The 26,427-nt window shown below is 37.8% G+C and overlaps 4 protein-coding genes across 5 annotated transcripts in view; 2 read left to right on the top strand and 2 right to left on the bottom strand.

Moving 5' to 3' along the window:
• Positions 1–1,440: 1,440 nt before the first annotated feature.
• Positions 1,441–4,380, top strand: LOC131091860 (uncharacterized). Its single transcript, XM_058038200.1, has one exon. The coding sequence runs from the start codon at positions 2,659–2,661 to the stop codon at positions 3,964–3,966; it is 1,308 nt and encodes a 435-aa protein (XP_057894183.1). The 5' UTR covers positions 1,441–2,658; the 3' UTR covers positions 3,967–4,380.
• A 2,430-nt stretch (positions 4,381–6,810) lies between these two features.
• On the bottom strand, positions 6,811–14,948 carry FBXW2 (F-box and WD repeat domain containing 2). Its single transcript, XM_058038199.1, has 7 exons — positions 14,662–14,948; positions 12,689–13,198; positions 11,285–11,479; positions 10,367–10,500; positions 9,679–9,765; positions 8,861–9,030; positions 6,811–7,409 (listed from the first exon to the last, which is right to left on the bottom strand). The coding sequence occupies exons 2-7, from the start codon at positions 13,176–13,178 to the stop codon at positions 7,121–7,123; spliced, it is 1,365 nt and encodes a 454-aa protein (XP_057894182.1). The 5' UTR covers positions 13,179–13,198; positions 14,662–14,948; the 3' UTR covers positions 6,811–7,120.
• On the top strand, positions 14,226–15,776 carry LOC131092047 (potassium/sodium hyperpolarization-activated cyclic nucleotide-gated channel 2-like). Its single transcript, XM_058038518.1, has 3 exons — positions 14,226–14,237; positions 14,671–15,187; positions 15,421–15,776. Exons 1-3 carry the CDS (start codon positions 14,226–14,228, stop codon positions 15,456–15,458), a joined length of 567 nt encoding a protein of 188 aa, XP_057894501.1. The 3' UTR covers positions 15,459–15,776.
• Positions 15,777–16,372: 596 nt separating this feature from the next.
• Positions 16,373–26,427, bottom strand: part of GARNL3 (GTPase activating Rap/RanGAP domain like 3) — a 33,227-nt gene continuing 23,172 nt past the window's right edge. For both annotated transcript variants that reach the window (XM_058037981.1, XM_058037980.1), the window contains exons 24-29: positions 25,813–25,920; positions 25,308–25,426; positions 24,948–25,083; positions 23,738–23,947; positions 23,321–23,432; positions 16,373–22,551 (exon numbers count right to left, since the gene is read on the bottom strand). In XM_058037981.1, the coding sequence (XP_057893964.1) occupies positions 22,395–22,551; positions 23,321–23,432; positions 23,738–23,947; positions 24,948–25,083; positions 25,308–25,426; positions 25,813–25,920 (842 nt within the window). In that variant the 3' untranslated portion in view covers positions 16,373–22,394. The remainder of the gene's footprint in view (positions 22,552–23,320; positions 23,433–23,737; positions 23,948–24,947; positions 25,084–25,307; positions 25,427–25,812; positions 25,921–26,427) is intronic.

The following is a 26,427-nucleotide window of genomic DNA, read 5'->3' on the forward strand; positions in this document are numbered from 1 at the left end:
AGTGTTCTGATGTGTCTTTGACCTCTCGATTTTGCTCTTTTTCTTAGCTTCTAGAACTCGCTGTTGTTTCAGCACTCTCTCACAGTTCCTAACCAGAATTTGTATCTACATGTTCTAACTAGGCCTTATAGCATGTCATGAAAAAAATGTTTGTCCAAGAAATGCAAGTATATAATAGTGTATTTTTCTAGTTCTTTTCTTCTTCTTAAGTATGTGTGTGAACTGGGTTTATATCAGCATGCAAGATTAATTTTCAGAAGAAAACTTAAGTAGCCTTAAAAAATCCATGCAAAATGTTTGATTTCCTTCAGCAACTCCGTACTCACTTGTAATTTAAATTAAGTTCTTGCAACACAACTGTGTTTCTTTGCTCAAGAGAAGGAAAACTTGTTTTTCTGGTAGGTGTGGCTGCTGTTACTGACATTAGAAGAGCAACGGCTATGGGAAATAAAATGTGCCAGGAAGTATCTTAGGTATTGTACCAGTGTTTCTCCTCACAGTATTGTTCTGTATTGAACAATTATTACCATTTATCTTAAAAGTATTTATCTGTTTAAAATAAACAATTAGTAGATTATTTTATCAAAAAATGAATGGAGGACTGAACAGAACCTCACTCTGCTATCTACTTTAAAAGGTACTTTTTCCTTTCCGCTGTTCGCTGTTCAAAATGCAATTGAAAAGACATTTTTTTTTCTTGTTAGTTATTTATTGCTAGAAAAAGGAGAAGAAAGAACAGGTACAGGTAATAAATTTATTTTGTTATTTACTGTTGATGTGTTTTGATATTTCTTTAATTAAAAAATATTTATTCTATAAGATAGATCAATATTTTAAGTCATAAATAGATAAAAACAAGGGGGAAAATGTTAAATGTGACCTTCTCTTTGTAAGAATGCTAAAATATATAACATCTTTGGAATAAGAAGGCTTGGGGAAAACCTGTACTTTAGAGCATGTCATAAAAAGACTTTAAAAGTTTGACTTGTTTTCAGTCACAAATCTCCAGCTAGAAGTCATACAGCAATGGCAGATTCTTACTATGTATTTGTTGTTCTGTTCTCATTTTAAGGACTTATGGGGATACTATCTTCATTTCAGAGACAGAAGAGTCAGTGCTTTCTGCTGCTTCTTTTCTGCTTTGTGCCTAGTGATGCAGTGAGATTTTTGGTGCCCCTATAACTATTCTCTTCTGCAGAGAAACACTTGGTATCTCTGCAGAAGAGAGATTTCTTGGTAGCTAGCAAAGTCTGCTGTAAATCACATCGGCCTTGGCATATGGGACATTTTCAGGGGTATGTTGTGACTGTGGTTCTCCCTAATTCACTTTTTCATGAAATAGCAATTGTTAAAGTACAGTACATTATTTTGAGGGCACAGGCAATTATTTTTTGCCTGCTAGAAACATTTTTGTCATCTTTTGCAATAGCATCAGTTCATTCCATCCTGTCATTTTACTCCACACTTCCTGCTGGCAGTTGGGGAAACTCTCTTCTACCAATGCAGTTTTCTAATCTGACATGAATTTAATTAATCTGGGACACTTTTCTTCCCCAAGAATCTCTGTGGTACAAGCAGGCCTTTGAGGAGACTTGCTGTCACTTTTCTATTTATGGATCATATTTGAATACCTAAAGGTGAATTTGTAGAAAACACTTTCATCTAGGCTCCACTTGCAGAAATTAGTGCTTGAGAGTGCCATAAACTCCCATTCAGGCATTAACACTTGCTAGCACAAATGCTGCTAAAGACTTTGGTCGCCCAGTTACTCAGGACTGCCTACCTGTACCTGCAGCAGCAAGAGTTTTAAGCCCGAACCCCCAAATCATGCCAGGAGCTAAGACAGCATTGATCCATTGTAAAGAGACCCAGATCTCTAGTAAGCATTAATATGAGATGACCTTTCCTGCAACTCCTGCCTCGTACCAGGGTTACGTGGGGTAGAGTGGCAAACTGAGTTTTATACCTGCATTGATTTCACCTGCCTTTGCTGCATTGTATTAATTGACTTTCCTCTGTGTGTATGGTTTCTTCTGTAGTGATCTGCAAGTTAGGGAATTCATACATTAGGGATTATGTCTGGACCATCATGTGTAATCCCCAATTAGCATATTTATTATGAACTTGATTAATTCTATATACATTTAATTTATCTGCCTCTAGCTTGTCTGTGAGAAGTCCGGTTGAGTTTGGTTTTTTAAAACATAATTTACATACAACAATGCCTCAGTGGAAAAAAAAAAGTTTTGCTTTGCTTTAAGAATTACTGCCTAGTTATTAAATTGGATATTCTAAATTCTGGATTCTTGAAAAAAAAAATTCTCCTTGTATTGCTGTATATAGACCTGTTATATTCTTCTACAGAACGCTCCATGCAGAGAAAATTCTCCATACATCTGACAAATAGAGGCATTCAGAGTGTCACATATCATACATACCATTAAATGCATGTTCTGTAACTAGATTTTCATAAAAGCACAGTAGCTGGGTCTCTGAGTAAGTCAGTGCACCATGATAGAGACTTACCCTCATCTTGTTTGTGAAATTCTTGAGCAATGATTGTGAGTATTATCTCATACTGCCTTTTCTTTTCTGCAGATAAGGCAGCATAAATTACAAGGATAAAGAAATTTGCATGGACATTTAGATCCGTTCAAAATGATGTGTGCTGGGAAAAAATCTTACTTTGCTGCTGCTGTGTGCATTATGACTGTAACTTCAATGCTTGCAGTTTCTTATCTGAAGTTACAGAGACCTTCTCATCAGCCAAAAGTAATTCAAGAAGGTAGAAGATGTAGAGGGAAAATTGCCATTAGCACAATAACAGCATTAGAAGGTAACAAAACTTTTATTATATCCCCATACTTTGATGACAGAGAAAGCAAAGTCACTCGTCTGATTGGGATAGTTCACCATGAAGATGTAAAACAACTGTACTGCTGGTTCTGCTGTCAGGCCAATGGACAGATATATGTATCAAAAGCAAAAATTGATGTTCACTCAGATAGATTTGGATTCCCTTATGGTGCAACAGATATAGTTTGTTTGGAACCTAAAAATTGTGATCCAACACATGTATCAATTCATCAGTCTCCATATGGAAATATTGACCATCTGCCGAGGTTTGAAATTAAAAATCGCAAGCCTGAGACCTCTTCTGTTGACTTCACCGTGTGCATTTCTGCCATGTTTGGTAACTACAACAATGTCTTGCAGTTTATACAGAGTATGGAAATGTATAAGATTCTTGGAGTACAGAAAGTGGTGATCTATAAGAACAACTGCAGCCATCTGATGGAGAAAGTCTTGAAGTTTTATGTAGAAGAAGGAACTGTTGAGGTAATTCCCTGGCCAATAAACTCACACCTCAGGGTTTCTTCTTCATGGCGCTTCATGCAAGACGGGACACACATTGGCTACTATGGACAAATCACAGCTCTAAATGACTGTATATACCGTAACATGGAAAGGAGCAAGTTTGTGGTCCTTAATGATGCTGATGAAATAATTCTTCCCCTTAAACACCCAGACTGGAAAACAATGATGAACAGTCTTCAGGAAGAAAACCCAGGGGCTAGTGTTTTCCTCTTTGAGAACCATATCTTCCCAGAAGCCGTATCTTCTCACACGTTCAACATTTCATCTTGGAATACTGTGCCGGGAGTTAACATATTACAGCATGTATACAGAGAGCCTGACAGGAAAAATGTAATGAATCCCAGGAAAATGATAGTTGATCCACGAAAGGTGATCCAGACTTCAGTCCATTCTGTCCTACGTGCTTATGGGAAGAGTGTGTATGTTCCCATGGATGTTGCCCTCATTTATCACTGTCGGAAGGGCCTTCAGGGAAACCTTCCCAGAGAATCTCTCATCAGGGATACAACACTGTGGAGATATAACTCATCATTAATCATGAATGTTAACAAGGTTCTATCTGAAACCATGCTGCAAACTCAAAATTGAAACCTCAGTTATAAGAAGTGAAAGTGGAGGGCTACCTGTATTGTGGGAAGACAGAGGATATAATTTAAAAATCACATTACATTGATTTTCACATGGAGTCTACATTTTTCTGCAATGATTTAGGGAATATATAGCAAAGCCATGAATCGCTTAATGATGATACCAAGGGTCAATGCAGATTGTAGCATCTCTTCTGGGAAATGTATAATTTGTTTTCAGTTAATAATAAAAATCAGTATTTGTCAACTGATTCAAATAATGCAAAATAGTTTTCAACCTATGTACAAAAAGTTCAAATACAATCATTAGTATAAAGGTAGCATTGCTTAATTATTGCAGTTTGTATGTCACTGGGTACTAAATTTGTATGGATCAATTTGAATTAAAGGTAGACGAGTAATTGAGTACAATCTTCCCTTCAGTTGTAAAAAATTACCCCTTATGTTCTTGGAAATAGTGTATGTTAAAGATGTGATGGATTGTAACACTAAACACAGCCACTGGAGTTTTGCTGATAAAAAATGTCTTGTTCAACTGGGCTTTGGAGACATGTAAGTTTGAGAAGAGTCATTGCACCTATTCCTGAATTACTAAAGTGCTAAATGCTGAGTTGTGTCAGAAAGCTTTAATAGAGGCAAGGGAGAGATATTCATCTTAACGAAAAAGATACTTTTGTGAACCAGAAAGAACCTATTTCAAGGAGGAAAAAATAGATGGCCAAACAACTTTTATGAAATGTAATATTTTGTTGGGTTTTTTTCTGGCACCTTGAAGCCTCGTAGGAAAATATTTTGTGAAATTTAGACACAAGTTGGATTTTAGTCCTTTATGTGATGGATAAGTTGAATTACATTGCTTCCTTGGTAGGTGTAAGGGTACAGAAGCTGCATTTTTTCTTAACTCTATCTGGAAATAGTGCTAAGTAGTGACTTGCTGAAGGGCCAGATGGAAACCAAAGCAAACAGAAAAACCATTTGCTCATTTTTGTTTCACAGTTTCAGTTTCACAGTTTCAGTTTCACAGTTTCAGTTTCACAGTTTCAGTTTCTGTTTGATAAAACCCCAAAACTACATGCATTGCATATGTTGTCACATTATACTACAGCCTTCCTACTGAAGGCACATCTGAAGGCAGCGATAGCCTGACACTGGTGTCTAACAGACAGAAGTGTGTGTGAGCACAAGTACGATTTTTAAAATTTCTGCATTAGTGTCATGCTTTCATTCCTTTATCTATTTGGTAGTGGTACATACCTGTGCTCTTAAAGAGCTCTGTCATTAGTGGAATAGTATCATTAGCAATGTCCAAAGGGAACTTCTACTTCGATTCAGTGATTGCAGCATCTCCCAGTCTGTATCAACAAACTTGCAGCTGTATTAGGATCTGGAATGCCTGCTCCTGTCAGTCATACAATCTTGTCCATTAAGAATTTCAGACTTGCCGTTTAGAAAGGGCATGTGAAAGTCCAGCTCCCTGCTTACAGCATGGTGTGCTCAGGGCTTTGTCTAGGAAGGCTGGGCAACCTGTTTCAGTCTTAAACTAAACTCACTGTGGAGAATTTCTCTCGTCACAAGAACCTTTAACTATTGTCTTGCTGCAAGATGCCAAAATGAGTCTGACGCTGTTTTCTTTATAGCTCACTAGTTAGCTGGAGACAGTAGCAGTGCCTCCGCATCCCATGCCCACCACACCTTCCCGTCTGGAGGGCTCAGCCTGGGTCTGTTTCTCAGACATCTTGTGCTCCACCTCTCTGTGGACTCTATATAGTCAAGGTCACTAAAAGAAGTAGTTAACAAAGATTTCCTGATTTGCTGATTTGGAAACAAGGACATTTCTGGCACGCCTCTGTTTAATCTTTCAAACTTAATGCAGTGCTGTATAGGTGGTTCCTTTAGAAGCACACATCATAATGATACTGTTAATGTTACTCCCACATTAGGAATGCTGAGAACTGGTTTCAAGACAAGTTACTGAAGTTAAGTTATTGAAAACATTCTTCTTCATGGAAGCTTTCTTCATTTAGGAGTGAGACAACAAAAGCTCACCTTTGTGAGCTCATCATTTATGCCCCACACAGTGCAGTTTGAATTGAGAGTTGTGAATTTGGCTTCTGGTTGATAAAATCCTTGAGTACAGACAACATTTTTCAAAGTAAATTGATGTGACTAAAGGTGAAAAAACTGAATGCTTAAGAGTCTGGCTTTGTATTTTAGAGACTGCTCCACTGTGACTTTAAGCTACTCCTACGGCATCCTCAAATACTGATTCTTGCATATGAAAACTCCCCTTCATTGTTGTAACTCATACCACATACCTTTGGGAATCGTGGCCTTCATTTAGTATTAAGTATGAAATCAGGTCTCCTTGAATAGTGGGAAGAAAAAATCACACTAGTAATGCTAGACAGTTTTGTCCTCTGAAGGGCATGAGCACAAGCTTCATGAAAACTCACGTTTTCAAGTTGCGTGAAAAAAAAATGACATTAAGGCAGGAGGGAGGGAGGGAAGGCAGGAAGGAAGGTAGATCAACCTGAAGCATTTCTAAAGCATGTGATGTAGATGCAGCTTTAAAGTACATGTCAAATAGCACAAAAATATGGGGACAAATACTTGTTAAAGGACTCGTTTGATTCTTCTGGTTCAAAGGCTCAATATTTAAAGCTGTCATATGGAAAAACATTTTGAAGAGAAAGATTCTGGAGAGAGAGAGGGTTTGCTGTTTTCTCATTTTTGCTAAGCTGCCATGCACTGCAACCAGTATTTGCTATTAGATGTACAAAAGTCTATGGTTCTAAAACAGTAGCTTCAGCTTCCGTTTCAATAGAAAAAAAAAAGATCAGAAGTCAGGTCAAGCACAACTTGATTTCAGACTTGGTAGCAGATTTGAACGGTTTAAACATTACAAGCTATACTTCAGAGTCCAAACAGGTATATTTAAACATGAATATAGACAAAATTTTGTGGTGGATACTGTTAGCATGCTGCATTGCATTATTTCCAAAACAACCCATTCCCAAATGCCCAAATAAAAATAAATGATTGTGCATTGCATGATGATACCATTGGATGTGCAACTTTGGTTCATGCAAATCTCATTTTATGGACACACTGCTGATAAGCCATAAATTCCTGAAGATTCTGTATGTGTGAGCTTTTCAGCCATGTTCTTTCCATAACACCAAATGGATACTATGGTCTGGCATACTGGTGGCAAAAACCAAGCCTGTATCATTTTGGCCATTTAGTCCATTTAACCAAGACATTTCACCAGCCAAGAAACTTGAACCTCTCTTTGACTTTCTATATTCTGGTAAAGGCCAGCGGCTTATCAGTTTTTCTGTCCTCAAGTCCATTATGTACAGGTATCTGTTGTCAAACAGTAGAGCAAATATCTCTCCAAAGCCCAGCAACGATACATTTGAGAAGTCTGGAGGTTTGATAACCCTAGAAGACAAGAAAACAGTGTTAGAATCTCCCTTACAATGTTGTCATGAGCTTGAATTACTAAAGCGAATCCTGTATGTCTACAGAAAATGTGTCTAAAGTCATCATTCTGAAGTAATTTAGAAAGAATTAGATGCAAATCTTTCAAATTAAGCAACTGAACACTTTAGCTACAGTCAGGCCTGTGATTTCACTTCTGACTTTATATACTCAGGACAGACCCATCTGAACATAAGTGAAGGCTAAGGTTTGAAAGGGATTATTCTGCAGCGCACAAGGAAAAAAAAAGAGCCATTTCTACATACAAATGAAAGAGCAAATGTACTTGTGTTTTACAGTAAATTTCCATATGGATTTCAAGCCTCAATATCTTTACACTAAGAGGTAAAAGCTGTTATTATTCTTTTGATCATCACTGTAAAAGGCAGAAGTAAAACAGAGACATGCCTTCTTTTGATAACCAGGTTTGATAAATCATCCTAGTCCTTAGAATGCTGTTTTACTGATGTTTTATGTTAAATTAACCATGGGAAAAAATAAAAGTATTTTTTAGTTCCCCAACACCTTGATGGTGGCTTCCCTTAATAAATAAAACATGGAACAGAAACTGAAGAGTTGAGTCTTCCACAGCTGCCTGCATGTTTGATCATAGCATTACATAAAGCAAAGAACTGAGGCACAAAAATATGTGGGGATGAAAATCTGCTCTCAGCAGTAAGAGTCCATCTTTCTGTTTTGAAAGATGGGAGAGTAAACTAAGAGGTGAAATTACTCAGTTATTCTTACTCATAAGAAGCACTTCTGGAGATTTTTCAAATATCCACAATTATTCAGGGCATTTGTATTAAGGAGTCTGCTAGCAGTTCTAAAATGCATTTTTTTTCTTTAGTAAATTACTATCTTTGATGCCACCATTTCCAACTCATACAGCTTGATTCTTTATGTGGAAATGGAATGCCATCATGTTCAGTCCCTCACTGCAGTCTGATAGATTTCACTGTCATTCCACAACATTAGAAGGAGTGACAGATCAGTGGTGCTATAAGGAAAAAGAGACTTTTTAATTTCTTGTCCCAGCAAAGGACTCCCAGAAATTCCTGCTTGGTTCTCTGTATAGCAGTCTCCATGGTAACATTAGCTTTGCATCACTACATTTCCACATTCACAACTACAGCACTGCAGTCTGGTTTAAGTCTATACTGAACCACTTCAGCTTACAGAATGAAAATATGGAAGAGAATTAGCATGTGGCCAGAAACAAAGACAGCAATGAAACTATTCATATTATCAGATGACAAAATTAGAATTAAACTGCTCGATATGTGTAAAGCAAGATGTTTACAGGATTTTATTCAAGATTCTTTTGGTCCACATTTAAGGTAAGTTAGTAAAACTGGTTAACTACTTTTTATTTATTTAATGAAGACTGAATCCTAAACTGAATGGTTTACCTGAGAATATCATAGCTGGCAAAGTCCCACTGGTATAATCCTAGTGCTGAACTGCACACTATGTATTTACCATCAAAGTGCAGCCTAGGCTGTAGGGAGATGCTGCGGTCTTCAGAAACAGACAATGTTCTTAAGCATTTGCAGTTTATTTCCCTTCCAATAGGCCAAATCTACAATTAGAAAACAGTTATAACTAAGACCGTAAGAAATACACATTATAAACTGTTACATAAATAGAGCAAGCCTCACAGTCTCTTTTTAAGCATCAGGTAAACGTGTGCATGAGTTTTTTCCAGAAATATTTATCTTTTTCAGGTAGAAACATTAATGTTTTCAATTGACTTGTCTTACAGTGCAGCACATGTTGTTTCTAGCCTAAGAAATTCCCAGTGAAAATAGGTACTTTAAAGAATGGGAGGAAAAAACAATCAACCATCCAACTGGGACAGAAATGTAACTGTTTCAGTTATGAAACACTTCTATAGACACAAACTTACAGCACTCTCCAACCCCAAAGTCCCCAACAGTAACAGTATTTGCATTTATCTGTTTCACTGTCACAACTTGGAAGCACCAATTCTTTGCATTACCACTGTTGTAGAGCTATCATTTAAAACTAAATGCTAAGGCAAGCATTGAAAAATTAGCTTCCAAAGAGTTTCATGTTCTGCACGCAGCCTCTAAAGCAGGAAACGTGGGGAAAAACTAAATCCTATTGTTTGTAAACAAATCCTATTGTTTGTAAACTTCAGCAAACTACTCAAGCTTTTTGCTTCCCAATGTACCGAAATAATATATGCATGATATATGGTACATACCTTGATTTCATACTTATCTGCACTTAGGAGAATATAATCCCCAGGACTATGCATAAGAGATTTGACTTTGCATTTCTGCAAAACGACCTGTAATTGAAGGATGGTAATGATTTATATTGATGCTGTTAAATAAATAAATTTTCATTTGCATTTTTCATTTCACTGACCACCTGCATAGTGTACCCATCAATATAGGCAGTACAAATACTTTTTAGCAACTGAAGGAAAACTACAGTTTACACTCTTTTGTTCCTACTAGTGACAATTTACTGTACTAATAAGCAAACATACATACTTCATCTGTACACCCCTCATCTTTCAAGTTCTGAAATAACCAGAGGAAAAATATTGTTTCATGATCAGATTTTTGTTATCAAGATCATTATATTTTTACATAACTTTTAAAGCTATCTTTTTTCAGAACCAGTTTTTATTCAGTCTTTGAATCAAAACACTGTTTCCTAGTATTAGCCCAGCTACTTTGGAATTGAAATATCTTCAATGGTCTGAAAGGTTTAATTACATCTTAAATATTTTTTCTCTTGAAATGTTATTTTGTAGTATTTCCAGATGTTCTTCAGATTCTAAACCTACCTGCAGGATTAGGATTAGGAAATAAAAATTTAGAATGTGTTACAAATTTAGTGCAAATAAATGTGTGAGATTAATTATATATCAATATTCCCACCTTAGTGACCCATTCTGTGTGTCCAGTAAGGGTATTCAGGCACGTTCCTGTTGATAAGGCCCACACTTTCACAGTGAAGTCTGCAGAGCCACTGACCAGAATATCAAGTTCATCATTGTAATCCACACTAAAAACTTCAAGCAAAGAGGGAACTAAATAAGGAATACCAGTCTCTATGCATGCATTTTTCTGTGAGACACTAGTAGCATCTGTATGAATTTAGCAGCTTCTAAATTCATATGCTACTACATCCTTAATTGTTCTTGAACTGTATAAATGAATTGTTGCTCTGGATGCCTAAGTTTACATTGCAAAATTACTGGTTTTTTTTGCCCAAATTAAGAGCATGTATATCAGTGGTTCCTTTGTGGCTGGATTGTGGCAAAGTGTAACTTAAGCTAGTTCATATTTCCAGAGTTTTAGTAAGATAATTCCACAGGATTAGTATATTTTATAAAAACAAGGAAAAAAACTACAGCTGAGCTGAGAGTATTTCTAAGTACACGACAATGAACTGAATTATGAGGGCAATGCAAATATCTATTCTCAGCTCCCATTTTGCTCTTTGCTTTAAGCTCATGTCTAGTATGGGAATAGAAAAAATGGCCATGGCCATGTATGCCCTGCTACCTAAGATCTGCACCTCTTTGAGACTTGAAGCTAGTGAATAACCGTGGCATTTATTGTTACTTCCATGCAATTGGAAAATGCTACATGGCATATTCAGGGACAAGTGTCTATCTGTTCTGGTCACTTTCCCTGTTGAGGGAAACTGAGGGGACTCAGATGACAGAGAACAGAGGCTGAACAAACCAATGAAGCTAGTGTGCAAAAAGCTAAATTTAATTATATTTTGTTTGATGATGATGATGTACATTACTTCACTGGTGAAATTACAATTTTAAAATTTCAACATACCTGCACCAGTATGTCCTCTGAAATGCTGTGTCTTTGCCCCAGAGCTCCATTCCCAACAGGCTACTGTGTTATCGAAAGATCCTGTTACAAGCTTTTGTTCATCAAACTTCACTGCAGCACAAGTGTGTGTCTGGATACCATATATGCACTGACCTGTGCTTACATCCCACAGTTTTGCAGACAAGTCATCTGATCCTACAATATAAAACAACAGGATAAATGCAAGATTGGTAGATTCTGGCACTACGTCTGACTGATAGTGTCTACTGAAACAGATGAACGGAAATTTCATGTGACACATCACTCAGGTTTTGACTGTACTGCAAGCCTCAGTTTCTTTCAGGAAGGAAAGGGTTCCAGCAAACTTTGAAATATAGATGAATACCAGGCCTCATATCCTGCCACTTTCTTTTCTCTACCTGAAGCTCCTCTTTTTTCAACTGCTAGCTTTGGAGAGCAAAATAAAGCTCTGGACGCCTTACATCTGCTTTTCCTGGAGGTTTCAGTACAAAAGTTGTCAGAAAGTTTTGACAATGCTGTTTTCTGTGTGTAACATTCACTACTGAGTAGATAAGTGAAAGACTGGCTAGAATCTAGTTGTTGGCTTCTAGTTAGCATCCTACTGTACCAACAAATGACTGACTGAAGGAAGTATTCCCAACTTTGTGTATAACATTATCATTCCAAATTACCGGAAAATCCTTGGAATATGCTCTGACAGCGATTCCTTGTAACGGTTATTATTCTTTCATACTAAGGCTTCTGTCTGTAACTTAAGTTCAAACTGAAATACTGCAGTCTCTACTCTTCAGGGAGGAAGCTGAAATTATGTGCAAGTCAGACTAGTAGCAAGGTTAAATCTAGTTTTACAGCACTTCATAAAGCACTTATGGTAGGAACTGAAAGTGCTTACAACCTTGTTTCAAAGAAGATAGGATTTTTCTTCCACGCTCTGAGAGACTGAAGTTCTCTCACAGCCTAAAGTCCTTTTAATTGAAAGCTATCTCTAAGAGGATAGCTAACATATCTGTACTTTCCAAATGGGCTTACTCATAGTAACAGCATGATCAAAATCATAGAGCAATCTGGATTGGAAGGGCCCTTAAAAATCATTTAGTTCCAACCATGGTGCCATTGGCAGGGACAATGATACCTACTGTTACTATTTCTTTATCAAACAAAGACATTGGTCTCCTTGTGTTCTTAGTAAAGTGACTAATGAGTTTATTAGTACACCAGGTGTTTAAAAAATTGAAAAAATAAGTAATTTTGAATTATCATCTGTATTCACACTATGACAATAATTTGTCTGGTAAAAGAAAAGCAAATTGTTTGTCATTAATCTTATGAGGGGGAAGAGAAAACAAAGAATTTTAAGACTCCCGAGTTGTCTGTCCTTCCTACCTGTACACAGAAGTCCATCTTTATAGTAAAGTGCATATACTCTGGCACTGTGTCCAATTAAAGAGGATGTCTCAAAGGCTTCGTGGTCCTTCAGTTGCTTCATCCTTAAAATAGCTTTTAGGTAAATCTTCTTCCAGTGTAGAGGATCCTGAACAGAGTCATCTATCTGCCAACCCAAATTCTTACAGGCAGTTTGCCACACCTCTGTACAGGCACTTATAACCTTGTTCCACTGCTTAGAGACGAGGCAACATGTGAGTAAGGTCTGCGGATCAAGCCATTTTAACAGATAAAAACTAAGTTCCAATGGAAGAAGTTTGAGGAAGTCCCTCTTGAGTAGAATCTCTAGATTATTGGAGAGGTGCCTGAGCTGGACTGCTCCACTCAAGCTAATCAGGTGATCCAGAATTTCATTTTTCTGCAAGTCCGTCAGAGAAAGAAATGCAATAGAAATGTTATCAAGCCATGCTTCAAAGTCCTTTTTCTCCATAAGGTTATGGAAAAATTTACCTGTGATACATCAAAATACTGTATTAGTTCCGTTCAGAAAATAAGGCATGAATCACATCTTTATTACTGGTACATAAGTATTCCAAATGGCATGTTAACACACAGATAGAAGAGACCAAATGCATTTTAAAATATTCTTCAGGTTAGGACTAAGCATTTGCATGCACCCTGAACTATCATTTGTCCCACAGCAGACTTACAAGTAAACTGTATCTAGCTAGTGAATGTCAGCATTCATTATGAATGTTAACATATTTCTTGGTTTAGATTAACACTTTCAAACTCTGAGTCCAATAAGGTAGGGGTTAGTTTAGGTTTTACACCTATTGCAGCAAATAAACACTGTCTTAGAGTTTACTTTTACTCATGGATTATTCTGATAAAAGGAAAAAAAACAAAACACATAAGCAGAGTGATAAACTAGTTACTAACATAATGTACTCATAAGTAGATAACTAGTTAAGTTTTCAAAAAAGTATACAAAGATGTCTGACAAATTGTGCGGAGGGATACGTTAGTCTTTCTAATTTTTCTATGTGGCCCACGTAAAGGCCTGAACTTGTGCTGGTTTAGCATCAGTTTTGATGTGTCTGCACCACTTTGACCTTTTTAAATGCATTTTAAAAATCCTGTTGTTGTATTTTTTTTTTCCTATTTCCTCAGTTTATTTCCACTGGGACTTAACTGTGAAATTGAATACCACCTCCTGAATGCACTTATACTATCCTGTGACATCTCAAGTTCCTTCAGCGACCTGGGACTATTGATTAAGAAGATAAACATCAGATAAGCAGTTAAAAAATAACATACATTTATTTTCTCTGGAAGGTCTAATTCATTAGATAACTGTCTGAATTTCACAGCACTCCCAAACTGAAAGAACTGAGGTACCTGAGTGGGACTCAATAGCATGTTTATTTCTATACGCACATTTTACCATCATAGAATTAGATCTTAGAGCACACCTTTTAACAGGGCATAGGAGTACAGAAAATTAGAGTCATCTCTATAAAAGGCTGCACATGGCATGCAGTTGTTGGTAAAACACACAAGAAGGTTCTGGATGTCAAATCCACAGAACCAGCTGCTCCTATTAAATCACAAGTTCATTACAGTAACTTTTACTGCAGACAGCACTTACCAGCTCTCCTCAACACACATGGCAGTGAATACAGTTGCTGTTGAAACAGGCATGTGTTAAAGTAAAAAATTCTAATAGGCCGGCTACGAATAAAAACTCCGTGAGCCCCAAGGCGTTCGTTGTATTCAATACGTGAAGATATTACTGAAATTAAGGGCTGCTGTGAGGCCGCTGAAACCAGTGCTCGAGCCTCTTTTCCAGGTGTTACGCAGCCAGCCCTATCCGCTCCCCCCGACCGCTCCCAATATACCTCCACATGCAAAAAGCACGGCGAGGACTGCAGACTCAGCGCCGCTGCTGTCGATAGCTCCGCGTCGCTCACCTCAGGTAGCAGCCCGGTGTGGGGTGTCCGTCGGCGGGCAGTCGCCACGGCTTGCGCGGACTCCCGGAGTCCAGCACGGCCGGGTGCTTCCCTGCGGCCATCGCTCCTACGGCAGGACCGGCTCTCAGCACTTCCGCAGCCCACGCCACAATCTGCAGGCACCCACGGCAGAAGGGTCACCCCCAAGAGGAGACCAGGGCCTCACGACCGCCCGACGCTGAAGGGAGGGGAGGCTGGGCCAAGCCCGCGCTGGGCGAACCGCCGGCACCGGAGAGAAGGCGCTCCCTGACCCGTCGCTCTCACGAACAGGCGGCTTCCGGCGCATCCCAACGTCATCGTTCCCCGCCGCCGCGCCCAGCCGCTTCCACCCGGCCCGCTTCTGCTGTCCGGCGCGCTCGTAGCGGCGCCCCGGCGAGAGGCGACCGGGCACGGACGCGTCGACGCTTCCCCACAGGCGAGACACGGCTGCTGAGGAATTTGGCTGCCTGCTGGGTTCCGCCGCTTCCGACTCGTACCCGAGGTTTTGGCAAGTTCTGTTTGTTAAGAATATTCCTGTAATCATTATGATGAAAAATACACTAGTGTTCATCATACTGACTTACAGTCACGTATTCTCTCTCCTTGTGGTAGAGGTACGGTGTCGGTGGAACCATGCACAAATCTAACGTGAAAACTGCATCCCCCTTACTTGATTAATTTGGACATAATTTACTTTTTCCTACTTAACCTGCATTTATTTTCTTCACTTTTTAATTGCAGGTTTTGCCTTTGCCTGGGTCCAGCTCCATGGTTGCTGATATCTGAAATCTTCCTACTTAAAGCAAGAGGCGTATCTAGTGCTGCTTGTGTGTTAACCAACGGGGTTATGGCCTTCTGAGGAACCCAAAGAATTTCGGGATTGTATAGTAAGCATTTTATAGAAGCGAATTACACTTATTTCTTCAGTTCCTGTGTTCTTTTAACCTGGTGTACTAACTGTAATGGCCATGTGAGAATATTAAGTGATTGGGGCCAATATCTTTTTTTTTTCTAAGATGTAAAATAAAATCTAATTTTATAAATAAATGAAATTTCCTTCCTTAACTCTACCTTTTCCTTAGGCTGCATCTTACAGTGAAGAGTGCACAACATAGCCTGGCTAATGTTAGTTTCAGACTGCAGTACTTGATGTTTGTGTGGCTGTTATTTCTGTTAATTCTGACCACAGAATTAAGTCCTAATCCCAAATGAAGATGAATTCTTGGCTTTCGTGGACTTAAGGCTTTTTTCTTATTGTTGTCAAGGTGGCTAGGAATGCATTTAAAAATGCATTTAAATTTAAAGGGTTGCAGCTCTTAAGAGAATGTCTTTGCTACTTTGGGAAAGATGATTTTTCAAAAGGAATTGCAAGGTCTTGGAGACAGTAAGAGTACACACTTAGCCAGAAAGGGAGAAAAACTAGTTTGCAGTGTTAGTTTACAGAGTAAAGATCCCCACTTGAAGCAGGTCTCCAAAAGTCTAAAAGATGGCTGGAAACATAAACCAAACCTAGATTATGGCTTTTATCAAAGACGGGTAAAGCTTAAGACACAAACAGCAATCGCATAGGTATGATACAGCACTTCAGAAAACTCAAATGGGAAAAGCAGTGCTGTGTGTTACGTCCTTTTTCATTTCTCGTCTTTTTACTTAGCAAATTTGAAAGTCATTAGTCCTGCATGTGTGAAACAGGTGAAAGAAACAGGTGGGGTCAAATTTATTGTTTATTACAGATGAAGAAATAAATAATGTTTCTTCATCACAAAGGTGATAAACAGTACTTAAAACACTTTCAGATGTGATAGGACTGTCTCTATTTGGATGTCGTATCTAAAATACAAACCATACATGCTATCATATGACATTAAAAAAATGGTAATACATCAGCATTTAAGACCAATGGTAAAGTCTTTGATCACAAATGTAGCAACAGTCTTAACAGTATGCCATTATTAAATTACAAAGCAGTCTGCTACCATTCAAAGACAATTAAACTGACATTCTAGATTGATAACGCTCTGCATAAATCCTTACATAGCATTTTCCATTCAACCAGGTAAATATGCAGAAAAATATCTCCATTTTCTCTTCAAGTCAGATGCTGGTACCACAATTTCCAGTAGCAAAGAGGAGTCAGTCAGTTACAGGTCTGCAACAAAGTGAAGCAGCTAAACAGTACACAGGCTGGTGAAGTTGCTGTGCTCAAGTAATAAGAGTAAAAATACTTTGTAACCTGCATGCAAGTACAGATGTTTGCTGCACAATCTCTTGAGCCTTCCCATATTGTTAATATTAGGTTTCCAGGGTATAATTTAGTCCTTCACAAAAACAGATTGAGCCTATCAGAGAAAACAGTGCTTTAACAGAATAAGCAAGCACTGTGCATATGAACCATGACATCAAATTTTTAAGAATGAAAATAGCATGATACCCATTTTCACACACAGATGGCAACGTAAATTATTCTGAAATACCTTATCACTTGCTGATGGGATTTTCTCTTCCCCTGCCTTTTATGACCCCGTTACTTTAATTTCCTATATATATAACTCAGGATTTTTAATCCCTGAAAATTTACAAATATATATAACTATATATGTATATATATTGAAAATCAAATCCAAATGAAAAGGGTTATATATTTCAAATGCAGACTAAGCCAGCAGCTCTGGAAAAGCCACTGCATCTGCAAGGAGTGTTATAGACCCACACCTTTGGAAAAACATGTTCAAGCTAGCCGTTACTGGTCAAATATACTTAGAACAGCAGAAAATATATGTCAGGAGTAGCAACCTTAACCATATGTAACTCGTTAGGCAATAACGCTACCCATTCCCTGCCCTCTTAAGTACTGTTTAAGTATTTATTCAGTTGACTGTCAAGTACAAAAAAATTCAATCTGAATCTATCAAGTACAAATACATGCACATTTATAGAAATAAATGAAAGCAGAGAACAAACCTGCTGTTCATTCCAGGTGCATACTTGCATGTATGTTATGCATTGAAAAACAATGGCAAACCAACCAAAAAAAACCCTAAACAAACAAAACAGCAACAACAACAAAAACAAACAAACAAAAACAAAACAAAACAGACAACAAAAACCCCCTCAACCCAGCAAACCAAACCCCCCCTCCAAAACCTGAAAAAAAAATCGCATCCAAGAAAGCAACAAAAAACCAGCCCACACCACTAGCCTTCAGAAACCACACAAACCAAAACAAAGAAGAATCCCCGCAGCACCCCCAAACTAGTAAAGGACTATAACTACAACAGGCCTTACTTTGCAAACCAGGAAACCGAATGCATGCATGCATTCACTGAACCTAGAGAGCAGTTCTCTTGCTACCATGAATAGCCATAGCCCTTTCAAATTTCACGTGGGTTTTTGTTTCGTATTAGAAGGAAGTGTTTCGTTACTTTCAAACACTTATAAAATATTTATGTGTACTGCACTGCCACTAGAATAAGGAACTGGACAAAAATGACTCTGTACTGGTTTCTAAAGCCCAATCTGGCTTTAGAATAAGGCTCATCAAAGCCTTAAGGGCTCCATATTGTGTGTGTGTGTATGTGTGAATTAACTTAGCTCATGTGTCTGGGGGTTCTTAAGTCCTAGTAACACTTCAAAGTTATGGTGATGGTCTATATGCATGCTGCAATTGAAATGCAGGACAAAGATGACAAGTAGCCCAAAATTTTGCATATCCATTTTGAACAGATTTTTGAATGGTGGTGCACAGGTGTATGTACTGGACTAGATGATAACACAGTGGTCCTTTCTACCCTCAACTATTTTGTGATTCCATGCATCATTAACCATGCTGGTGAGAACACACAAGTACATTCTAAATTAACTACCTGTACAATCTAATGCTTGCACCAATGTAAATGACATTCCTATAATTTAGTCAGACTAAGGCACAGGGATGAAGCGGTGACCAACACCATTTAGCCAGGAGTTTAGAGCCCTGCTGCTGCCTACAAATCCAGCACATTGGGATAGAAAGTATTTCTTGCAGAAACTTAGCCAAGGGTCCAGAAAGGGCCTAAACTTAGCCTGATAGCAAGTGTTCAATCTGGTAACAATTCTTCCTTCATGGAAACAATTCCTTCCTCCCATCCATCTTTAGCAACATTTTTCAGTTTTCCTATCAGAACAATACCCATCTTACATAGTAAAGTCAAAGATTATCTTTTCTCCTAACCATAAGATGGTCAGCCAGCATCAAGAATGCAGCCTACAGGCAGCTTTAACACCCAGTGTGAAAGGAGAAAGGGTTATGTTTACAGTGGACATGGCTACAATTTGTGCCCAAGACTACTTTTTAAGTTTTACAGAGTATATGCATGCACAGGCTGGAAAAACAGAGGGCAAACAACATGGCTCCAACACTGGAGTGAATGACACTATAGCCATCCCAGCAGCCTTTCAACAAGCCTTGTCATCTTACGCTAGTCTTAAGAAGGAGAGGTTCTGCAAGTGTGTAAGAACTTTGCCCTTTATAAATGATGCACAAGAGCTTTGGTATCAATCCCACCAACTGCCTCTAGATCTTCATTAGCAGTCTACATAGTAAGGATGATGTTTTGAGAGAAACAATGGCTAGAAGCTAGTTCTCCTCACATGAAGAGACACAGAAATCATAGTGGTCTGTTCAGACTACTAAAAACGTCAAAGAAGTCGCATCCTTGTACAAGGTTGTGTACACCAGCAATTTCACGATTGTGTCGGTTATTGGGTTTTTTGATACAGTAAATGTGATAAAGACCTTCACAGAATTTGGTTCCTGTGCCTTGTGTCAAATAAAATTGGAATATTATTTCTATGTTCTCTGCCTCCTACCTATGTTCTGGGCTGCTCTCCTACAATAAGTAGGTAGTAAACTACAGATACATGGCTCTAAAGCCTCAGCTACCAACTCCAGGTGTCATCTAACCCAAACAAAATGTTGTTTCACTCTCTACTTCTTTAATTAGATGTTATCCCTCTATGACACTCTAAGTACAAAAGCAAAAACTTAACAAGGCACTTACTGGATACATTAAGAATGAAGACATTATTTTTTTTCCCCAGGATTCAGCACCTTCCTGTCCTACATGAGCAATGATCTGTTAAGGTCTGGTAGTTCCTAGTGTGACTTGCTTAGCAGCTTGTACCAGGCCCATTAAGTCAAGCTACAGCATAAAAACAGGTAGGAGGTGAGCAGGGATGCAGTTGCTGCTGGGCTTCCCTCTTCAAATGATACCAATATCCTGTTCCAGGTGTGTACCATGAAGCCAGTATGATCTAGTTTTCTGCTTCCAGTAATCCAGTATCTGTACTCCTTACAGTTCATTTGCTAGATGTCATCAATACTATAATTACAGGCAAACCTTCAAAGGGTCTTTTTTTCTCTCTCTCTCTCTCTCACACACACACACACACACACACATTCCCACCCACCCACCACCCACTCTCTTAATTAGCGGTAATACTTTACAGCCACTACTGCACTTCTGGTTCAAGAAAGTAACTCTTGCTTTATAGCCCTTTCTTCTATAATCATGTTTAGGATATAATGCAAATGCTGTATCTATATGCATTCTGACTGCCATCATAGCCAGTAGTCAAGCTTTCTGTCATGATCTTCTCATTCTTCTTATTCTCCCTAGTGCTCCATCTCTAAGGCTATACCTAAGGATGTGTTTGCTCAGGTTCTTCAAAACAAGTTTAAAAATCTCCATATATTGCTTCAACTGCTATCAAACAATGGTTAATCATTTTAAATCATGCTGTGATGGCACAGGTGAACATCTGGAGTATATTTAAAATCCAGTATCCTAACAGGGTAAAGCAAAGTTTCCAGTTAAAATTTTAACTAAAGCCCCAGTTTTGAAACACACTGGTACAGTCTTCAAAAATATCCACAAACCAGAAATCAAATACTACATTGAGAGAGCTGTTCTTGGAAAAAGTTGGTTCTTATCCTTTTAAAAAATATGTAAGTGCCAGCAGTGACCCCAAAAGTGGATTCAGAAGTGTTTACAACTTACAGGAAAATAAGTACCGCATGGTACTTTCAGATTTTCTTTAAATCTTAACTGTCCAGATAAATAAGGATAGGGTAAAGTAACACAATCTCTGGAAACAACATTCTAAAAGAATAATTACAAGTTTTTGCAAATACTTCAGTCTGTTACTTCCTTTTAGATGCTTGTTGAGGTTCACCCCACATATCTATGAGTGCAATACCCACTAAAAGTAATAACAGCCTTCATCTCCAAGACTAATTATTGTTATTGGAAATATTGCTTCTTCTGTTGATTAGCCACCCCAGTTGAGAGTAAGAAATTACACTTCCAAGTAAGACCTTGCATATTTTCTTATGTGAAGCAATTCAACCATATTATATAATTAACTGAGAAAAAAAATCACTTGGCAATCACCAGTTTTACATTCAGACAGATGCCAGCAAAAGGCACACATCTCCAGATGATCATGCTTGAACAAAATTGAAATCATGACATACGGGTAATATTATGAAATAAAAATCAAGGATACAGAAGTATATATTCAGAACAAGAAACACTTGCTAATAAAGCTAAAAACATCATCTATAGAAAAGCTTTCACGAAAAAAACCCCCAAACCAAACAAAATCCTTGCAAAGGTGTTCTAGAGGAAAGGGTTTAAAAAAATTAAAAATCAAACTTGAAATATAAACCCCTTTAATACAGTAAGAGACAAGATCACTGTTTCATCACAGAAGACTACCTTATTAGCACTGAAATTCCAGTCTGCATCCAGTTAGAAAATTACAACTATCTGAAATAATTACTTATACTGTTGGTGCAAGCACAGACAACAGCTAATGATGATGTCTGCATAAGAATCTTTTTGTAGTCAGACAATTTGGGTTGGCTCTTCTGCCTGTAATGGAAAAATCTGCAGATGCACTACAATAAGAGTTTTCCAGTAGATGGACCTAAGTTTTTGTTTCCGCATTTTTTGTTTGTTTGTGAGTTTTTTAGGTTTTTTTTTTTTTTGTTTGTTTCAAATTTCCAAGAACTATTCTGCAAGTTTGTGTCTTATAGAAAGGTTCTCTGCTCAGGGATTTTTATGCCAAAAGAGTTTTCAAGTTTCTCTAAACAATGAGCCAAGGAAACACCATCTTCATATCTCACCTGATTCTTCAGTGAACATACCACAGATGCATCAATTTAGGGACTGACTCCAGTGTTTGAAATGACCTTGCCTGCAAGCCTTTTTTTGTTGTTGTTGTTATGTTTTTCAAAGACTGAAAAACCAGGAGTAGTGATCTGTGTTATAAAATTCCTCTTCCAACATGACATACACTGTTGTAAAACAACTCATGATAGTTATAACAGCATTTAACTTTGCTGCATGTCATTTAGGTAAGTCAAATTATAAGAAGCTTAGAACAAGTAATTCTTTTTGTTTACATCAGTTTCAGCCTAAATCTCCCACTGATTACCTACTGTTAGAATGCCATGAAAAGTAATGCTTCATTAACTGAGAGAACATACCTATGTCAAAGATAAAAGCATTGCCAAATCAGGCTGTGCTAACCAGAACATGGATTCCATAAGGATTTATCACCAGTACTTCCAGCCACATTTTACTACCAGAAGCAGTGTTTGTGACATTGCCATAGAGCTTACAGAGCTGTAAGAAAATGTGAAGTAAGGAAGAAAGGTATTAAAAGTGTCTTCATTTTAAGTCAATGATGTCTTCATCATATAAAGAAATCAGCTGAAATGGATAGCTAGATGGTGAGTTCTCCTCCCTGTTTGCTGAAGTATCAGGATCTGAACTAGTGGAAAGATGACGTCTTTCAGAATAGCCTTCAAATGAGCTTGAGATTATCCTGCAAAGAGGAATACAAAAGTTACTAAAAAAAAATACAGAGGTCAGGGCAGGAAGGAACAATGGCTACTTCTAGATCCAATTGAGTTATCCTGAAGACAGACACAGACCATTACAACTAAGTTTTCTCCTGTTTTACTCTACTAAAAATGATCAAAAGGCACTATTAATGAAGCCCCTCACCCAAATAATTTCCAAGTAGGGAAATATATCAAACATAATTTTACACTGCGAGAGATTTTTTTGTTTTGTTACCGTCAGTCTCCTGTATCTTGCCAGTATTCTGTATTCTGCCAGTACTCTAGGCAAACATAGGTTATGGAAACAATGAAAACAAGAGAATGGCATTGGGGGTGTCCTGGTTCAGAGCAAATTTGGGAGAGTGCCAAACAGACAAATGCTGCAGTACTTTTTCACAAAATGTATTCTGAAAATAGCAACACAAGAGCATACAAAGAAAACAAGAGTCTGCACAGTGCAGCTGCAGTAGTCCAAATTTTTATAACAGGTTCAGCTGCAGCAGGTCCCACAAAATGCCATTTAGTCTTGTCTTGCATTATTATCATTATTATTATCATTAACATGTCTTTAGCAAAAAGTGTAACTGCTTCAGTACTTATGGTATTCAGATACTCCAACAAACACATTAGCATGAAATGCACATGGATATAAAAAGGTTTCAGTCAGCCTCATGCTAACTGAGATAAGCATGAGCAATCAACTGAAAATATTTATAGCCTAACTTAGGCTCTTTTCTAAAGCATATTTACCTGTCACTACTAGTTGATCTTACAGCTCCCTGCTTAGGGTCTGACTGTCTTCGAGAAACCTTTTTCAGCTTCTGTGCACTTTCTGTCTTGGGTATAGGCTCATCCAAGAGACCTCAATAAAGGAATAAAAGACTTAATACTTTCAACATAAAACAAAGTACTCATGAAAAGGTTAAGGTATCTGTTGCTGGTTTCCATTACTAACAATTTCTACCTAACTTAAAATATAGTCATCTTATACACGATCAGACAATGGCTATACTATTTGCAAATAGTGCTTCCTCGCTGTTTCCTTTTTGTATTTTAATAATTTATGAATACTACTTGCATGTTACAAACCTACCTGTGATGGTGCAAAGATTAGAAAGTATATGTTTGGCAACTGATATGTAACACTGAGGAATGAGGAGAGTTTACCCAGCAATTCTTTACGTGTTCTGGTTGCAATTTCTTTAATTTCCATACGAGATAACGGTAGTGAGTGCAAAACTGGAAGAGAGGTAATGCCACTCGATGGTGTAGTAGTGATGACCTTGGGAGCCAAAGGTGACTTCAGAGGTCGTTCAATGCTTCGCCCAACCAGATTGCTCAGAGGTATTTTGTACAGGTTTTTGCATCGAACTTCACCTGAAACACAGAAAGAAAAAAGAGCATTACACTTGCACAACAGAATCAGTTCTTAAAAATTCCAAATGAAAAGTTATAAAGTCAAACTTTACTTGTTGAGCTGAGCACTGAAGTGACAAAAATCTTCTTGCTCTAGAGACCTTTCAATACAAATAAGCTAGGAGAAGGAAGAAATACAAGCAATTTGACTTAAGAGAGAAGAAGAAGATTGACTCTTGGCAACACGATGACTCAGGAGCGGAACCAGGAAGTCAATTTATATGACCTGTGGCTGGTACTCCGACTATTACACTGCACTCTGTGCAGTATTTCCCGTGTGCACTGCAAACACATTGGAGCCTGGATCCCAAGCAATTTAAATTATGACTCCTCCTCTTAAGTAATACAAAACATCATGTTTTCTTAACTCCTAGAAGAAAAACAAAGTCCCAAACTTATCATCAAATAAAAAAATTGTGATTACCTTCTTTTCCTATCTGCTAACAGTAAAGCAGCAGATTTAAGGGAGAAAAGTGTACACACATCTTACATTATTTAGCTGATACTCCCTTGTTTCTCCTTTATTGTTACACTATAGACTGACAGCTCATACATCATGTTACACTAAATTGTCTGTGTAAACCTTTTCAAGACTTCTTACTTTTTTGCAAAAGAGTTTCAGCCATTGAGTGGTTATTCTGCTTTTCTTTAATGAAAGGAATAGCGTATGTGAAATGTCAAGCTTTCTCACAATTTTATGCCCCTTTTTGCATTATGACCAAGATACTGAGATTTAATTCTTCCCTTCCTACAGAATTTATTTCTTCAGAACAGTGCTACCATGTATTCAGAAAGGATACTACAGTGCAAAAGCTCAGCCAAGTGCTTTATATGTGTGGAAAATAGAAAATATCTTCTCCTCCACACTTTCAGGTAGGAACTCACATTTTTTGACCATCTTTACTTAAGACCAGCCGCACCAAGATTTGATAACTGTTGGAATGATCAGAGATCACATTACCTTCTAGAGAAGGAAGAGGTAATTCTGGCTTTTCGTAAGCTGTTGGTGTTTGAGCAGAACTCTTTGAACTTATTTCCTTAGAGCTGCTGTCACATGATCCACTCACTGCAGCAGTAGCTTTAAAGTAAATATCCGACTGAAATGACAAATAACCCATCATTAGAACAGTGAGACTTTCTTAATCTTCTTCTGATTCTCTTTGTCCTTGATAAACTAGGAGCAGACAGATGAACAATTATTGCAGATAAAGTAAGCATGTATTTCAGTTTTGTTTGTTACGTTTTTAGCGGCAGCAACTTTTTATGTAAATTAGATCCTAACACATCACAGAAATAGTCAAACAATATTTTTTTGTCTTACCCTTGATGCTACAAGCTGAAGCTCAGGCACAACTGCTGTGTGGACTAAGTTCCCATTCACCACTAATCGGATCTCAATGGAATCAGTAGTGAAGGCAAGAACATAAGGGAAAGCACAGACTGCAATGAAATAGAAGTTATTTGGCAAGGAAAAATGGTTAAAGCAAAAGTTTCTTGGATGCCCTACAAAAACTGTTCTTGACCTCCTCTGGCAAGTTCCTTTCTTATGAAAAGTGTTGTCTAACATACTGAAAAAAATTTCACTCTTCATGCCTGGCAGAATATAGAGGGAATGGAAAATGAGAAACACAAAAAAGAAAGGGAAAAAGTTCAACAAAGGATGAACTTGGTACCAAGGCTCCACTTTTCAAAATTATCAGAAACCTAAGTCAAGTGGCATCATGAATGTAACATGCTTATTCCCAGAACACTGGAATTCCACCAGAGCCAAGTGCAGGCAAAAACAGCAGCAAAAAATCATCTACTAAAAAGAGAAATTTTCTTACCAACAGCATAAGGAACTTGATTCCAGCTGAAGTGGAAGTCATAAGCTGATGGCTGGACAAGTGGAGAATGTCCACTGAAAGGATATACCTTTCTGTACTGACAAACATCTGCAGCAAAACAGAAAAAAGGAGCATCCATCACTTTACACTCTAAGCAACCACCACCCATTTTATAGGGAGATTTTGCAGAAGGGTGGACATTATTCACACAATCAAACATGCATGTAAAAATCCCTCTATAGCCAAACAGCTAAGCAAAAGTTGCTTTCTCTGTGAACACACTGGAAAGACCAAAATAAAAGACCTATGTTTTAATAAGTTGTCATACTTCACAAAGTATTACTGTTTCAACAGTTACCAGGTCCCTAATTTGTCTAAAGATATAGAAACAGGCAAGAAAGCTTCAGAAAGCAGTGTCCGCAGAATTGTATCTCTCTGTCCTTCAAGTAGCCATATGTTCACGTAATTTACATTCTTTGAAGACTGTTATGCACATGGGTTATTACAGACACCAAGATTTCATTAATCATATACCTTGCACATGTATAAAACAGCTAGTATGACTAAAATACTTGCATTTGTAATTTCTCCAATATGTGTTTAAGTTCCAAAGAA

This window comes from Melospiza georgiana, chromosome 20, assembly GCF_028018845.1.
Source record: "Melospiza georgiana isolate bMelGeo1 chromosome 20, bMelGeo1.pri, whole genome shotgun sequence".
In the NCBI taxonomy this organism is placed as follows: domain Eukaryota; kingdom Metazoa; phylum Chordata; class Aves; order Passeriformes; family Passerellidae; genus Melospiza; species Melospiza georgiana.

What these genes read in the sequence shown, in the direction of transcription:
- LOC131092047 (XM_058038518.1), top strand. An exon ending in GACTCGTACCCGAGGTTTTG is followed by an intron (nt 15,188 to 15,420) that starts GCAAGTTCTGTT and finishes TTTTAATTGCAG; the next exon opens with GTTTTGCCTTTGCCTGGGTC.
- FBXW2 (XM_058038199.1), bottom strand. Translation starts at nt 13,178, where the DNA reads ATGGAGAAAAAGGACTTTGAAGCATGGCTTGATAACATTTCTATTGCA. An exon ending in ACACAGAATGGGTCACTAAG is followed by an intron (nt 9,766 to 10,366) that starts GTGGGAATATTG and finishes CTTCAATTACAG; the next exon opens with GTCGTTTTGCAGAAATGCAA. An exon ending in GCCAGCTATGATATTCTCAG is followed by an intron (nt 7,410 to 8,860) that starts GTAAACCATTCA and finishes CTTGTCTTCTAG; the next exon opens with GGTTATCAAACCTCCAGACT.
- LOC131091860 (XM_058038200.1), top strand. Translation starts at nt 2,659, where the DNA reads ATGATGTGTGCTGGGAAAAAATCTTACTTTGCTGCTGCTGTGTGCATT.